Source organism: Gopherus evgoodei, chromosome 5 (genome assembly GCF_007399415.2).
Source record: "Gopherus evgoodei ecotype Sinaloan lineage chromosome 5, rGopEvg1_v1.p, whole genome shotgun sequence".
Taxonomy (NCBI): Eukaryota; Metazoa; Chordata; order Testudines; family Testudinidae; genus Gopherus; species Gopherus evgoodei.
In genome coordinates, this window is record NC_044326.1 from 50512734 (window position 1) to 50530186 (window position 17453).

Sequence of the window (17453 nt, forward strand, 5' to 3'; positions counted from 1 at the left end):
TTGACATTGATCATAGGGCTTTTTTGCCTTCCTTTGCACTGTGGGGCACGGGTCACTTGCTGGTTTGAACTAGAATAAATGTTGGATTGTCTGTAATTTCAGTCCTAAATCAAGATTTGAGGACTTGAATAATTCAGCCAGATGTTATGGGTTTATTACAGGAGTGGGTAGGTGAAGTTCTGTGGCCTGCAATGTGCAAGACATCAGACTAGATTATCATGATGGTCCTTTTTGGTCTTAAAGTCTATGAGACTTGATTACAGGGAGAAAATAGTGGGTACTAAAGGGCTCTTTAATTGATCAAAGAAATTCATAACAAAAGCCAATGGCTCAAAGTTAAAGCCAAACAAATTCAAATTAGAAATAAGTCACAAATTATTATCAGTGAGGGTGATTAATCATTGGAAGAAGGTAGCTACCAAGGGTAGTAGTGGATTCTGCATTTCCTGATGTCTTCATATCCAGACTGGATGCCTTTCTGGAAGGTATGCTTTATTCAAAGCCAAGTTACTTGAATCAGGATAAGCATAAATGGGTGAAATTTAATGGCCTGTGATATATTGGAGATCAGCCTAGATGATCAAATTGTTCCCTGTGGCCTTAAAATCTAGCAATTATTATATCCGTTTTCTTAGCTTCTAGTTTCTATATAGCCCTACGCTTCTTGATTTGCTTGTTTGCATTAGTGTGTACTTAAAACAAGCTGTTGTGTTGACATAATACACATTTTGAAATTGTCTAATATTGTATCACTTCATCTAGTTATGATGTTTCAAAATTGTATAATTAATATATTGTAGTCTGCAACCATACCATTTTGGCCCATGATCATGTTGGATCTGACAAGCTTAGAAGCATCAGGCTGTCAGTACTTGGATAGGAGACTCCAGGGAATATTTAAGTGATAGAAGAAGTGATTAAGTAGGTGATGGTTTTCCTGCCAAATCAGTATTGTACTAGTTCCCAGCATTGTGTTGGGAAGGCACTGTGGTGGTGGAGGAAGAGATCCTGGTCACTGGTAATCAAATGAACATTAAATGATCCCATGCCTCTTTATGTAAGAGGAGAGATGCTTGACTCTGACCTGGGCAGATTCCAATTAAGTTAATTACATTCCATTTACCTAAAATGTCCCCTTGCCATTTCAACTGGATCATATCCTTTTCTGTCCAAATTTATTGTAAATGTTATTGTGCATGCACAGTTTCAGAAGCAGATAAAATGATTTCTAGATGTATCTACATATGAATACTGCACTCCATCACCGTGTTATCTGACTGCATATAAATCCTTAATCTCACATGAGAAAGTTGAAGTGCTTATCTGTTTGTAAGCACTGGTATTTTGTATGTGTGATGTGTTAAATGCTAAAGTAGCATAATAATATTGTGCTGAAACAAAGCTAAATTTTAAAATGTTGGCAGTTGACTGGGGCACCAGTCTTGCTTGGATTACATGTGAAAATGACCTAGTTCTAATTCCAAATGGTTGCGGTCCAAAAGGACTACATCCTGTCTCCTACTCTACCATCCTATGTTTTCCTTGCCACACTAGCTCCAGCTTTCTAAATCTGCGGGCCATTGAGTCTTTAAGTCTTTTTTTGTTCTGGGGTTTGTGTTTCAGTAAGGCTTGTCTCTGGTCATTCATAGGTAACCAAAAGGAAGAATGACTGGAAAAACTAGAGCTCTGCCTGACCTTGTAGTTTATGGGGAAGGATGTGGAGGGAAGAGTCAAGGCCTGTTGGGGGGAGGGATAGCTCAGTAGTTTGAGCACTGGCCTGCTAAACCCAGGGTTGTGAGTTCAATCCTTGAGGAGGCAATTTGGGGATTGTCCTGCTTTGAGCAGGGGGCTGGACTAGAGGATCTCTTGAGGTCCCTTCCAACACTAAAAAAAAAAAAAGAAGCCATAGAAAACATGGCAAGATTTATTTGACCTTTTTAGAATTAAAAAAAGTTTTGGAATAAGGTTGATGATTTGACTGGGTTTTATTTACTCTCAGCTGGTTTCCTTATCCCTAATTGAAAACTCTTTTTTTGAATTAGTATGACTGTACATAAGAACATTATTACTATATTATAAAGTGATTTGTGCAGCTGAACTTATTGCTTTTTTTTTAATCCGCAGTGCAATATTGTCTTCCTATTTTTTAAATGAAAAGCTGAATGTTCATGGGAAGTTGGGCTGCATATTGAGCATTTTGGGGTCAACGGTGATGGTTATTCACGCCCCTGAAGAAGAGGAGGTCACTTCTTTAGATGAAATGGAAATAAAATTGAAAGATCCAGGTCTGTAACTAAAATCATCTGTCATAAGTGAAAAAATGCCTCTCAATGTCTCTTACTTTCATAGATATGTCAGCTAGTACTAGACCTGTCCATAAGTGAATAATTGGAAGGTTTTACTGTGTTATATGTTACCACCACCATCACCCCATTCACTTCTACCTGAAGATGAAGTAGAATTTGATATCACTTTGATGCTTTACTTTACTGTAGCATACCTTGAAGGCAAAAATCAGGCTGTGAATGTAAGCAAGCAAGACTTACTTGAAGCATCTTTACACTAGTATTTAAAAAATAAACAAAGAAAAATCAGTATTTGCAAGAAAGCATAGTTGACTCTAAATGCTGTGTCTGTTATCACATGAAGACCATGATAATACAGGCAGTCCTTGACTTTACGACATTCGACTTACGAACAGCACTTACAACGTTTCTGAATTGACACCCCGATTTGACTTATGACAATTGGTTTCGACTTTACGATGCTCAGTCCTGCAATGGAGTGGATTGCAGTTCCAATTGTGTCGTAAGTCCGAGGACTGCCCGTGGTTTGTATGCTGTACTTAATTTCTTATTCTTTGTGTGAGCCAGTTATGACAACAGCCAGAGTTCTGTTCTATTAGTGCTATGCTGGCAGCAGGGGAGTTACTACTATAATTATTATCCTCACATTACCTATTTAAACAGAACAGCTAATATTTATATATGCTTTCTTAAAAAAAATTGGGAGAGTTGGAAGGACTTTTTAAGGGTCTAGTGCTCAGTCTCCAGAGGCTCTTCACTCTCCCTATCCCCTTCACTAGCTTTCCTGTGCCCAGTCCCAGGCAACTGAGTCATTTTTGGGAGGTGGGGATGAGGATGAATATTTGTCTTTCCCTTTCTCATCTACCCCTTTCTGGTGAGAGACCATGAGAGATAATCTAGGGAAGGGAGTGTGGTATTGGCATCTGTCCTGTCAATCAGTAATGCAGGATTTGAGAGTGGTGCTGTTTGTTCATGCATCCCCGCTCCTGCCATTACCAGTGGGTTGTTCTAGTGCTGCTTCAGCATGCCCCATAACTGCTGAGCAGCTTCTCTTTTAACAACTAAGCTGCCTCCTTTGTATTCCTTAATGTTGTTCAGCTGAGAAGTCCCTAGGGGACTGCCTCACAGATGTCACAGCAAGCATGGTTCTTATTCCTCTGTAGAGCGCTGGATGCTCCTGGTAGCCCCATATCCCCCTCATCCTATACTTCATCAATATTTTTTACATAGACACAATTTTGGCCATGATTGACCTATGCAGAGTGCAGATCTACTCTGAAAATGAATTAGGTAAAATTCACTCATATCTGCTCACTTTTATAATAGAAACAAATATTTAGGCCCAGATTTTTAAAAATGGATGTCAGAAGCTAGGCACCTGGCTTGATTTTCAAAATAACTAACTGCCCAGCAGTTTCCATTGATTTCAGTGGAGTAGTTGGGTGCTAAGCACATCTGAAAATGAGACTGAGATAAGGAAAAATTTGGGGTATTTTTTTGTAAATTGAAAATAAAATGGTGTGGAAATCTATTGAGGCAATAATCCTGGAACCCCACAACTCCATATTTCCAGAGTCACTTTTCAGAACAGATATGCATATTAAGTGGTCTGTGTTTCTCTCTGTCTTTGTTTGTGATTCCACATTAGTAAGAGTTCAGGAGAAACTTTTCAATTTATCTAGGGTATTTCTTTTCTTTTTTAAAAAATCTTAACATTCTCATAAGCTAGATTCTTCATACACAGAGCAACCTGGTACCCCTGGTCCAAGGAAACTGTCTGTCAGGAAAAGCTGGCAGAGGCATCTCCACTACCTCCTGCATCAGGTACCTGACCTCCTGTTAGCATAAGGTCCATTTTTAAAACTGGTTAGGTTGTTTTGCCACCACTAGTCCTAATGAAAGGCTGCTCCAGAGAGTCTCTCCTCTGATATCTAGAAACCTTCTAATTTCCTCTCTAGCATTTACCCCTATGATGTATGTATAGAGATCAATCATATCCTCCTTCAGCCTTAGTTTTGCTGGAATCCAAATTCATTTAGTCTTTCGCCTCCCATAAGATAGACTTTCCATTCTCTTGATCATTGTAGTAGCCCTTCTTGGCACCTGTTCTAGTTTTGAATTCATCTTTCCAGACATGGATGATTAGAATTGTACACAGTATTCGAGATGAAGTCTTATCAGTGCTTTTACAATGGCATTAAAATTCCCTATCTCTATTGGAAATATCCTGACTGACACATCTTAGATCATTTTTGCCTTTTTCACAGCCGTGTCACATTGATGGCTCATAATCATCCTGTGATTGAGTAGTACACCTATGTCTCTGTCCTCTTCTGTCATTTCCAGTTGATGAGCCCCTAGTTGTGATAGTTCTGGGGATGCTCAGGACTATGTCACCTTGTTACCCCCTTGCCTCCAGTGAGAGAGACTTACTGGTGCTTAACTGGGTGTCATCTCCCTGACACTGCCAGCCTGTTAGCCACCAAACAGTCTTCTCAGGCAATATCAGCCCTTGCTTTTCCTCCCAGTATCCAAGCCCCTTTGAAGCATTCCCTTGTAGTATTTAGCCCCTCATCCACTGAACACTGATAGAATTTCCAGGTCAGCTGTCCCCAAAAGAATAGTGTTCACAACAGCTTGGATGATTCGATTTAGGATCAGCTTCTTGTATAACATCACAGCACTGAGTTATATTTATAGTGAAAACAATCATAAGTTTATCATCAGAGACAGTATATAGATAATGGAAAGTGAAAGGCTACATATAAAACAAAATCATGACACACTTTCTAGAGACTAAACTTAAATTCTCTTTTAAGGAAGTTTCTTACCCCAAATGTCTTTTGCAGTATTTCAGCCAAGCCTGGCTGAGGTCCCGTTTTTCACAAATGTAAACACAATCTCTGTTTAACACCTAAGGGTGTCTTTTTGCCTTCCCCTTATACTTTCCAAAGTTAATTATCTGCCCCCAGAGACAGGGAAACCCCCTTTGGTTCAAGCTCTGGTGTCTTGTTTCCCTGTTTACTTTGTATGTAAATGGGTTGTGTTATGTTGGCTTACAATACTTAATTTACATTTCAATAGAGAGAGACACATCTTACACGATCTGCAAGAAACCTGTTTTTCTCTTTGATTGGTGACCAACTTAAAACATATTTGCAGTACGATGCACAACTCCCTAAATATCATCCATACATACGTTTCATGACAATCATGAGAATCAGCATGATAAGTTGTTTTTTTTAGAGACCTCATGTGACATTATTCATGGATAAATACTATGAAAGCTGTGTGCTAGATGTTGTGAGTTTCTCAGGCACGTTAGGGGGTTCAGTTACACAAACAGTTGGCATTGAGGGGTTCTTAGGGTCACAGTAGCTTATAGCAGGAACTTTTGTTTTTCTTCAAGTAGTGTCCCAAGTGTGTTCCACTTCAGGTGCACATGCACCCCACTCACCTTTAATTGGAGATTTTCATTAGCAGTGTCCATTTGGCTTGTGTATATGCTGCTGTTATCTTTGTGCCCTGCACCAAGGCTATATCAGGCTGCAAAGGTGAACTGCTCTCAGTTTCTTCTCAACTGCCTTGTCCTGAAACGGATCTTAGTGTATCTGCATTGTGCATGCCCTGGCTGCTTGCTGACTTTTTGGCCTAGCTTATTTTAGTTTAGTTAGCTTGTTAGTTATAGTTTGTTTGTTTTCCTTTGGGGAAATAGTCCCTTTGAGGGGCATGCCTAGTTCGGCAGGGTTTAAACCGTGCCTCACCTGTAGAGAGTTCATCCTGGTCAGTGATGGGACACTGTGCATTCACTGTCTGGGGAAGTCGCATGTTGAACAGAAGTGCAACTTCTGTTTAGCCCTCAAATCCAGGGCACAAAAGAACCTGGGAAATTAAGCTGCAGCAGTTAATGATGGATCACGTCCTTCACCCTGCTTCAGAGACAGGTCAGGAGAACCCATGTGTGCACCAGTCTCTGGGGGTCTGTAATGCCCCTTCAACTTCAGCACAGCACTCTCCTAAAAAGAGAAAAGCCTCAGAGACCTCTTCTCAAGATCCCAAAAAGAGGAGCTCTAATTTGACTTTTAAGAAATCCATCTCAAAAAGACCTCACTCTGCAAGCTCAGAGACTTTGACCTCGAGGCTTGGTACCATACAGGTGAAGGGCTCCTTTGGCACTGGCAAGGTGGGAAAATCCCACAGATCTTCTAAGGGAAAGCATGGGTCTGAGAAGGCCCCAGTACATTCAGATGATCAGAGCAAACACAGAAGACTGGTACTGTCAGGCTTAACCCCTCTCCTGGTATCCCTGTTAGGCTGTTTGGTCATGTAAGACTAAGCTTCCATCTGTATTAGCAGCATCTGTGAAGCACTCAAAACCATTCTCCAGGGACACGCATACCGGTCTGTCAATATCACAACCTCACTCGGTGCCACAACTCTGCTTGGTACCACAATACCTCAGGTACCTGAAAAACTTATTGGTGACTGCTGAACCAGATGGACTGTTGCTTGAGAACTACTCAGTCTCCAAACTCTTATGCATCCCTGGTATCATCTAATTCACCTCCCTTTTTGGTTGGAGCTCCCCTGTTAGAGAAAGAAAAGGACGATGATGATGGAGACCTTCCTTCAGTATCTTCAGTCTCTGTCCAGGGTTCTCCCACATACACACATAGGAACCCCCCTTCTCGAAGAGACAGGGAGGGTGTCCAGGGAACTTGTCACTCTTGGTGGAATGCCACCTCCTCCTCCTATGGCCCTCAATGGCCATACTGGGATCTCTGGGTAGCTTATCACCAACAGTTCTCCAGAGCCCCAACCCTCTCCCATCAGGATGATAAGGAGACTCAAGCTTCTCCTTCCCAGCTACAGGAGGAAACATTTGAAGATCAGGAGGCTAGGGCAGACAGAGAAGCTACTCTTCAGACTACCATCTCATCCTCATCACCAAATGAGGCAGTAGTGCCTTCTCCACGTAGAGCTGATTTTCAGCAGGTCCAAGTCTTCATTAAACAAGTGGCCGATGATTTACATATATCTCTTGACAAAGTCAAAGAATCTCAACACAAACTGTTGGATATTCTTTACTCTGCGATATCATCCAGAGTTGCCCTTCCTGACAATGAGGCTCTTGTGGAACCTGCAAAAACCATTTGGCAAATGTCAGGCACAATAACACCTATATGTAAGAGTCAATAAAAAGTATTATGTTCCCATCAAGGACTCTGAGTTCCTATTTGCTCATCCTCCATCCAACTGTCTGGTAGTTGATGTGGTGAATGAATTGGGCAAACAACATTGATATAAATCCAGCCGGTATAACAGTGACCAGAAGCATCTGGAATCTTACTCATCAGCAAACCTACAATTTCACATTGTGAATTATCATGTGCTGATGACCAAATATAACTTTACAAATAATGCAAAATGTGGTTCTCTTATTCAACACCTTCCTTCAGGCCAAAGGGAGCAATATCAGGCTTACATTGCTGAGGGGCAGTTACTGGCCAAAGCATCTCTTTAGGTGGTTTGGGCACCACAGACACTGCAGCCTGTTCTATTACTATAGCAGCTGGTAATGCACAAGGCATCCAGCATCCAGTTGCCTAGTTTCTCCAGAGAAGTCTAGAGTATGGTAGAGAATCTCCCATTTGATGGACTGATGTTGTTCACAGAGAATATTGATGAGTCATTGCATACCCTTAAAGACTCCAGGTCCACTCTACGTTCATTAGCCGTTTACATTCCTAGGAACAAAAGAAAATTCAGTAGATCACAAATGGGTGGAATCTTTGAGCCAATGTAATTCTCTGCTTTTCAGAGACTGAGCCTTCAAGAAAGACTCAGATTCCAGAGAACAATATTCTCCAGCCCACCCGACACAAGTTTGCAGCAGGCTTCATCTTCAAAGCACCAGTTTTGACAGGATACTTGAGGATTCAGACCCTCCACTCTCTTTAGCCTGTCAGCTGCAACATTTGCTCTCTTCTCCACATTTGGGGACCAATTTTCCCATTTCTGACAAGCACAGGAACATATCACCTCAGACTGATGTGTGCTACACCATCCATTTTACCCCCATCCCTCCTTCTAATCTCTCTCCCCATCCCTCTTCAGGGACCCCTCTCATGAGTTCTTACTAAGATACACTTATTTTTTTGTCTATTTCCTAGGAGCAATAGAGCTGGTCCCCACTCAGCACAAGGGAAGGGGCTTCTGCTTGACGTACTTCCTTTTGCCAAAACACACACAAAAAAAGGAGGGTGAAGACTAATCTTAGATTTAAGACTCCCTGAACAAATCTCTGAAGTCTCAAAAGTTCAGGATGGTGACACTAACAGCTATAATTCCTTCCCTAAATTCAGGGGATTAGTTTTCAGCCCTTGACCTTCAAGACACATATTTCCACATAGCGATACACACATCCCACAGAAGCTTCCTTCATTTTATCATAGCCCAGGATCATTTTTGGTACCAGATACTCCTGTTTGGTCTCTCCTCATCTCCAAGAGCATTTTCAAAGGTTTTGTCAGTAGTGGCTGCCTACCTGTGTCATCACTAGGGCCCTACCAAATTCATAGGCGTGAAAAATATGTCACAGACTGTGAAATTTGGTCTCCAAAGTGAAATATTATCTCTTGTGTACTATTACCCCTATAATAATTTCATAGGGGAGACCTGGGGGGCCCAACCCAAAGGGGGCTATGGCAAGTTGTAGGGTTATTGTAAGGGGGTCATGGTATTGCTATCCTTACTTCTGCACTGCCTTCAGAGCCGGAGAGTGGTGGCTGCTGGCCAAGGGCCCAGCTCTGCAGGCAGCAGCACAGACGTAAGGATAGCAATACCATATCATGCAATCCTTACTTCTGCGTGGCTATTGGTGGTGGTGCTGCCTTGCGAGCTGGGGTCCCAGCCAGCAGCTACCACTCTCCAGCCACCCACCTCTGAAGGCAGCACCACCGCCAGCAGCAGTGCAGAAGTAAGGGTGGCAATACCATGAACCCCCATCAATAACCTTGGGACACCTCCACTACCCCCTTTTGGGTCAGGACCCCTACAGTTACAACGCTGAAATTTCAGATTTAAATATCTGAAATCATTAAATTTATGATTTTTTAAAAAATCTTATGACTGTGTGAAATTGATCAAAATGCATTGTGGGTAGGGCCCTAGTCATCAGGTAATTGTAGCCTGGCCAGTCACTGAGGTACCCGAACAACTTTAGATAATGTTTTCGCTTCTCGTCCTCATGGTTGAGGGATGAAAACATTATCTAAAGTTGTTCCTGTACCTCAGTGACTGGCTGGCTAAGGGTTGGTCGTAGCAGGAGGTGTTGACTACCCAACAGAAAGCACTTTCTTTGTTCTTAGACTTGAGTCTTCAGCTGAATGTGGGAAAATCCACACTGATTCCCATACAGAACATACAACTTATAGGGGCATCCCTGGATTTCTTGGCATCCAGAGCCTTTCTTCCTATGGACAGATTCATGACACTATCAACCTTGTCAGAACTATTCAAGGGAGCCCTCAGAGTTCTGTCAGAAACTCTCTTCAACTTCTAGGTCATATGGTGGCTTGCACATTTGTAATAGAACATGCTAGATGACACCTTCACTGTTTCCAGGAATGGCTCAGATCAGTTTACTTGCCAAACAGTCACAGCCTCAACAGAGAGGTGTCAGTGTCTCAACAGGCGAAACACTCTCTAGTGGAAAGTTCATCACAATGTAGGGATGGGAGTTCTCTTCCTCCAACTGATGCCAATGGTAACCATAACTACAGATCCATCTCTGTTAGGATGAGGAGCACATCTTGACACCCTAATGGTAGAGGGCAGATGATTACCCCAGGAAACCACACTCCACATCAACCTGTTGGAGCTCAAAGCAGTCAGAAGTGCCTGCCTTCATTTTCTGCCTCTCCCCAGACACTGGTCTGTCAGAGTCATGACCAACAATATGGCCTGCCAGTTTTATATATATTGGCAGGGAGGAGCAAGATCCCCTTCCTTTGCATCAATGCAATAAGGTTATGGAACTGGTGTATAAAACATTGCATAAGAATTTTGGCAATGTATCTTCTGGGTAGGTAAAATGTCATAGCTGACACTCTCAGTATTTTTTCCCAGATTACAAATGGAAGTTGGACTCCCAGATTCTTGCTGGCATATTTCAAGCTTGGGGATTTCCAGAAGTGGACCCCTTTGCCACAGCTACACACACACAATGCCATCGCGTCTGTCTGAGGTGGGGGAGGGGTCAGGTTTCTGTTCCTTGTGGGATCCCTTCCTCTTCACTTGTGTGAAGAATCTGTTTTATGTGTTTCCCCTGATGCCTCTGATTCTCTGAAAAGTGAACAAACTCCGAGAGGAAAAGGCCACAGTTATTCTACTAGCCCCAACATGGTTGAGGGAGGCATGATTTCCTTACCTGTTCAACCTAGCTCATTGTCTAGTGATAAATCTTCCAGTCACTCCTCAGGTCCTCTCCCAAAACACCAGTAAACTGCTACATCCCAATCTGAGCATTCTCTACCTCAAGGCATGGCTCCTTGATTGTTTGTGGACTTAGTCAGTCTGTTCTGCAGAAATATAGCAGATATTTCTAAAAAGTGGGAAAGATTCTACCAGTAATATTTACTTTCAAAAATGGCAATTTCTTCACTGATGCAAACTCCAGAAAGCTGTTCCTGAATCTGCCTCTCTTCCACTTGTCCTGGATTACCTGCTGCAACTAAAGAAAACAGGACTGTCAGTTCTCTTAATATTCATTTGGCCACCTTAACAGTTTTTCATACCACAATTCAGTAGTGCTTTGTTCACACTACAACTGTAAGGTTCATGGAAGGTCTGGGAAATCTGTTCCCACAAGTGAAACTTTCTGCCCCAGTTTGAAACCTTAATTTGGTTCTTAAAAATCTCATGAAATCTCCTTTGGAGCTGATGGCAGCTTGCTCCTTACTGAATTTGTCTGTGACAACAGCCTTCTTAGTGGCTATTACATCAGCCTGCAGAGTCAGAGAAATTGGGGGCCTAAAGGTCAGATCCTTCTTTAACAATATTCTACAGGGACAAAGTTTCTTTATGACAACATCTCAGGTTCCTTCTTCAAGTGTCTTCTGAGCTTCATCTGAATCAGATCATTTACCTCCGAGTTTCTTTCCAAAACCACATAATTCCAATCTGGAGACTGCTTTCCATACTCTAGAGGTCAGGAGGGCATTAGGCTGCTATCTAGATAGGACTAAATCATTTGAAAATCTCCTACACTGTTCATTTCTTTTGCGGACAGCTCTAAAGATCCTGATATTTCTATTCAAAGACTAATGAAATGAGTTTCTGGTATTTGATTACTGCTTGTTTACAGTGTTGCCAGCATTCCACCTCGTTCTGGTGTGTCATCTCACTCTACCAGGTCTATGGCCCTACTGAAAAGTGTCTCAGTATCTGAAATCTGCAGAGCTGGTACATGGTCCTTGGTGCATATCTTTTCCAGGCACTATGCCTTGGTCCGATGCCTCTAGATCTGATGTGACAATGCATTTCTTTCCTCCATTCTGGACTCAATTCTGAAGCACTCTCCTCCTTATGGGGTTACTGCTTGGGGATGACCTGAAGTGAGACACCCATTGGGATGCCACTCAATGAAAAGAGAGAGGTTATTCACCTTGTGCAGTAATTGTAGTTCTTCAAGATATGTGTCCCTATGGGTGCTCCACTTTCATCCTCCTTGCCCTCTGCTTCAGTTTCCTTCTGAGATTCAGTGGTGGTAAAGGGCAGTGCGTCTGTACAGCCTGTATTAGCCTTGGTGTCGGACGCAAGGATATCAGCAGTGTATGCAGAGGCCAAACTGATATTGCTAATGGAAAATCTCTAATCAAAGGCCTGTGTGGTACATGTGTGACTGAAGTGGAGCACCCACAGGGGGACCCATCTTGAAGAACTAAGTTACTGCACAGGGTGAGTAATCCTTTTAGTCCCTAAGTGCATGACTTTGCACTTTGTGCTGTTACATTTCAGCCCATTTCTATTACTTCAGTCCCAAGATCATCCAGTTTCTCCTGTATAGTATTCCAGTCCTCCTCTATCTCGATGATGCCTCCCAACTTTGTGTCAACAGCAAATTTCATTAGCACACTTCTACCTTTTGTGCCAAGGTCATTTAATGAAAATATTAATAAAATCAGTCCCAAGACTGATCCTTGAGAAACTGCATTAGTAACTTCCCTCCAGCCCAGTAGTTCTCTTTTTAGCACAATCTGCTGTGATTTTCCCTTTAGCCAGTTTCTTACACACCTTACAATTCTTGAACTAATCTGCATCTTCTCTACCTTAATTAATAATTTGCTGTGTGGTGCCATGTCAAATGCTTTGTTGAAGTCTTGATAGAGTAGATCTAACCCATTTCCCTTGTCTAAAAAATCAGTTATTTTATCAAAGAAAGAAATCAGGTAAGTCTGGCACAATCTACCTTTGGTAAACCAATGTTGCATTTTATTCGATTTTTTTTTCCTTTACCTCTGTATCTTATTTTTCTTTTCTTCAAAATTTGTTCTGAAGCTTGGCATACTACTCAGGTCTGTAGTTGCCTGGATCACATTTTTCCTTTTCTTAAATAAAGGTACGACATTTGCTGTTCTCGAATCATATGGTATTACCCATGATTTTATAGGTCTATTAAAAATCTTTGCTACCAGACTTGTAATTTCATGTGACTGTTGTTTTAGTATCCTGTGTTAGAGATTATACAGTTCTCTTGACTTGAGCACAATTTGTCACTTCCAGGACGCCAGTACTTCCAGAACTGACCGCACTGGCTGCAGGACCCCCCGAAGTACGGGGCCTGGAGCAGTTGTGTGCGCCTAGGAGCCCTGCGGCCTGCCCTGTTGATTTAAAAGGGCCCAGGGCTCCTGGCTGCTGCTACCAAGGGACGTGATCATTTCCCTCTATTTGGCACTGGTGAGGCCTCATCTGGAATACTATGTCCAGTTTTGGGCCCCACACTACAAGAAGGATGTGGAAAAATTGGAAAGAGTCCAACAGAGGGCAACAAAAATGATTAGGGGGCTGGAGCACATGACTTATGAGGAGAAGCTGAGGGAACTGGGATTATTTAGTCTGCCGAAGAGAAGAATGAGGGGGAATTTGACAGCTGCTTTCAAATACCTGAAAGGGGGTTCCAAAGAGAATGGATCTAGATTGTTCTCAGTGGTACCTGATGACAGAACAAGGAGCAATGGTCTCAAGTTGCAGTGGGGGAGGTTTAGGTTGGATATTAGGAAAAACTTTTTCACTAGGAGGGTGGGGATGCACTGGAATGGGTTACCTAGGGAGGTGGTAGAATCTCCTTCCTTAGAGGTTTTTAAGGTCAGGCTGGACAAAGCCCTGGCTGGGATGATTTAGTTGGGGATTGGTCCTGCTTTGAGCAGGGGGTTGGACTAGATGACCTCCTGAGGTCCCTTTGAACCTTGATATTCTATTATTCTAACTCTCCAAAATTTGTGGTACTAGGACTAGCATCTAGACTGAGTGGAGGTATTTTGGAATAATAAATACTATATAATAAGCACAAGAAGTAGCTATCAGAACCCTGTTATATTCAAGCACTGCTGTGAAAAAGAGTAGGAGGGCTTGACAGATTATAGTGTGGAAAAAAGGATTGCCCAGAGTGAGAGGTTGAAAACGTGAGACTATCAAGGCCAATCAAAAGCTATGAATTTGCTTCAGTGAAGTGAGCATCCCTTGGTTAGGCTAATGCAATGGAACCACCCATGGGAGATGAGAGAGAGCACCAGTATCGTTTTTATAGTGTGTGTGTGTGTGTGTGTGTGTGTGTGTGTGTGTGTGTGTGTGTGTGTGTGTGTGTGTGTGTGTACCTGATATAGTTCATTAGTTGTCTTTTAAATGGGCAAGTAAATGAATAACTTCATACTTACTGCCTTAATGTAAGCATAAAGCAGGTTAGATTCTTATCCCTAAATACTGGGCTAATTTCACTGTTTGAGTAAGTGGGTGCAACTCTATTGATTGCAGTGGAATTGTGCCATGTGAATTTGTGTCAATGTTTATATTGCAGTTAGAAAAACTATCTAAATTTTTGTACCTGACTGAATCTGATGTGAAACTGTACCTCATTCATTGTGTGTAACTTCTTTTTCTCCTTCCCAAACAGTGTTTATTGCATTTGCTGTGGTTATAACTGTGGTCTCCCTGGTGCTGATTTTTGTTGTGGCTCCAAGGAAAGGTCAGACGAATATACTGGTCTACATATCAATTTGTTCAGTGATTGGTGCCTTCTCTGTCTCATCTGTCAAGGGCCTCGGCATTGCCATTAAAGAAATACTGGAGCAGAAGCCGGTTTACCAACATCCGCTGGTTTATATTTTGGTGGGGACTTTAGTGCTCTCAGTCAGCACTCAGATCAACTATCTTAACAAAGCATTGGACATGTTTAATACATCTCTAGTGACACCTATTTATTATGTGTGTTTCACTACTACAGTTGTTACATGTTCCATCATCCTGTTTAAAGAATGGAATAGCATGGACCTGGGTGATATCATTGGCAGCCTCAGTGGATTCCTCACCATAATCATAGGCATTTTCCTTTTGCATGCTTTTAAAAGTACTAATATCACCCTGAAGCAATTGACATCCGCAGCTATAAAAGAACCCTCATTGCCTCTGCATGGATATGATGCTCATCATACTTTATTGGAGAACATGGAGAGCCCAACCTTGGCATATGAGGAGGACAATCCTTTGTTCAGTCGAGGAAATGCACAGGGAGCTATTTTCCATTAAAATTTTTAAATGCAAACTACATCCACCTACATCAATCGGAACTATCTTTGCTTTTTTCCTGGGGAGAAAAAAACATTTATGAAGTGAGATAAATGTTGGCAACAACACTGTGTGCTTGGAGAAATAGATAAGTCACTGGGATGTTAGTTATTGATTACATACAACAATTTTCCATTCAACACCACAAATAGAAACCCGGGCAATTCATTGCCCATATCTCTGACAGTATATGAATTTCCTCAGTCTCCTTATTGTGGTTTTATCAATTGAAAGACTTCCTTCTTCATGCAAAGAATTGCAATATGTGCAATATATATTGATAAAGTGCAATTTTCCTTCATGATATGGGGTAGTAAACACTTTAAGTGACAGGCACTTTATAAGTATCTTAATAAAGACATTACTAGAAGAATATGAGTATTTCAAAGATTGAAATGCTTAATATATTGTCAAGATAAATGCATATATAACATTCAACTTTGAAGGCTATCTATTAGCAGATGTCCTGAAGAAAACACAGCCTTCTCCCATTAACAGTTCTATACTAAAACTTAATTTGTTTAAATGAGAACTTCATTTGTGAGCATTGAGCCCAGTACAGATATTTTGAAACTTATAAAAAGCATACTTCTGTAGCAGTTGTCTGATATCTAGTCTCCAAGCTTTTTCTTTTTTCCTTTGTTAGTTCCTGTTTCTTGATGTTAAAGTCCAGTTCTTCTGAGTCTTGATTTTTTTCTATATAAAAGCTACACATGGAGTTTTAAACTATTTCTAATGCACTATAGTGCTGACTGTATTAAGCAAAGGGAATACTATAGTCTATCTTTACTGTATTGAGTGATCAAGCATCAAATCATTGCATTAAGTGATTTGTCTAGCCCTTATTTTCTACAGCTACTTAGTATTTGCCTCACAAATGTGTTAACTTCTTTAAAACTCTGTGTCTTGATGGCCTATTGCCTATGTTGTAAGAGCCTCTAGGTCACAGTGTTGACCATGAAACCTATAAAAGACAACTAATCTATGCACAGATGCTATTTTATTGTACAATTTCTGTTTAACTTATTTGACACCTCTTTTCCTGCGTATTGTGAGCCAGAAAGTGACTTCAGCTATCAAAGGTGTAGGTCCAATAGACTAATATGGTCAAGTTCTATAGCTTCTCCTCAGCACAACATCACCGCACAGCGTGGCTCCCTTACTGAATTCCAAGCCTCTTCAGCAGGAGGTGATTTTAGGACTTGCTCAAAGGGATGTGTAAAACTTGACTGTGTGTAACAAGGAAACACAAACTAATCTTTTGCAATTTAGAGAATGAAATGTTGCTCTTTCTACTTCTATAAAGTAAGCCAGTGCTGTGAAGTGCACTTTAGTTTAGATGCATAAGAAAGTTGCTTTACTAACTTTGAAGAGTTCCTAACAAGAGGAAAATGGACTTCAGTTCTTCACAAGTATTTGTATATCTGCATAACTTATACGGTTGTGTATTTTATTTATTTTGGGGAGGAATTCTTAATGTGTCTTATTTGCTAATGATGATCATTTCCCCTTATTATAACAATGTTTTGGAAACCACCAAAAAACAGACTAATAATGGTGTTCAGAACACTAGTTTAAAACCATTTTAATCCCAAGTTTTAAACTAAATGTACCTTTTTAGCTTGGTTATTAGGATAGCTGGCACACATTCACACAAACTCTATCAGTTATAGCAATCATTTGCAGATTGCCTTTAAACCATCCTCCTGTGAAATACTAGTTTGACTGAAGTGGTTTGTCTAGCTTTACTCCTCAGTAAGGTAAAGTTTTTTAAATGAACTTATACTTGTACATTTTTGCATATGCACATGGGCTGCCTATTTTTAAACCTGGCTCTGACAAAATCTGCTTGGTTGTAATAAGCATGAAATAAGTCTTTCCTGGTGAGCCTGCTTAGTTTGTATTCATACAAAGTTAACTTTGTAAAGAAAAATGGACGTAAAACTTGTTTTTCGTAAAGTATCAGAACCCCATAGTTAATGCTTATTTTCATTATGTCAAGAACACTCTAGAATGTCAATAAAGGAAATAATTGTTTTTATTGTGAGATTTGATTCTTAAAATGTTTTTGAATGAATTACTTAACTATAAGAGATCTTATATTTTTGTTGGAAATGTTTATATTTAGTGATTGCTTCCCTTGAAGGATTTTTAAGTTTTAATTTGAGTATAAAATATTCCACTGTTTTGTCTTATAATAAAAAGTGTATATTAATTATGTATTAGATAATGTTTTTAAGAGAAAATGCAGTAAAAATGTTTGTGGTTTTACTATAGCATTTAACCTATCATTAATCTGAACAG

General features: G+C 40.8%; 1 protein-coding gene across 1 annotated transcript in view; it reads left to right on the forward strand.

Annotated features, from left to right (window-relative positions):
- The window catches only part of NIPAL1 (NIPA like domain containing 1), a 48280-nt gene extending 31043 nt beyond the window's left edge, over positions 1 to 17237 (forward strand). The window contains exons 5-6 of the mRNA XM_030565491.1: positions 2125 to 2285; positions 14479 to 17237. Coding sequence (XP_030421351.1) covers positions 2125 to 2285; positions 14479 to 15110 — 793 coding nt within the window. The 3' untranslated portion in view covers positions 15111 to 17237. The remainder of the gene's footprint in view (positions 1 to 2124; positions 2286 to 14478) is intronic.
- Positions 17238 to 17453: the final 216 nt, after the last annotated feature.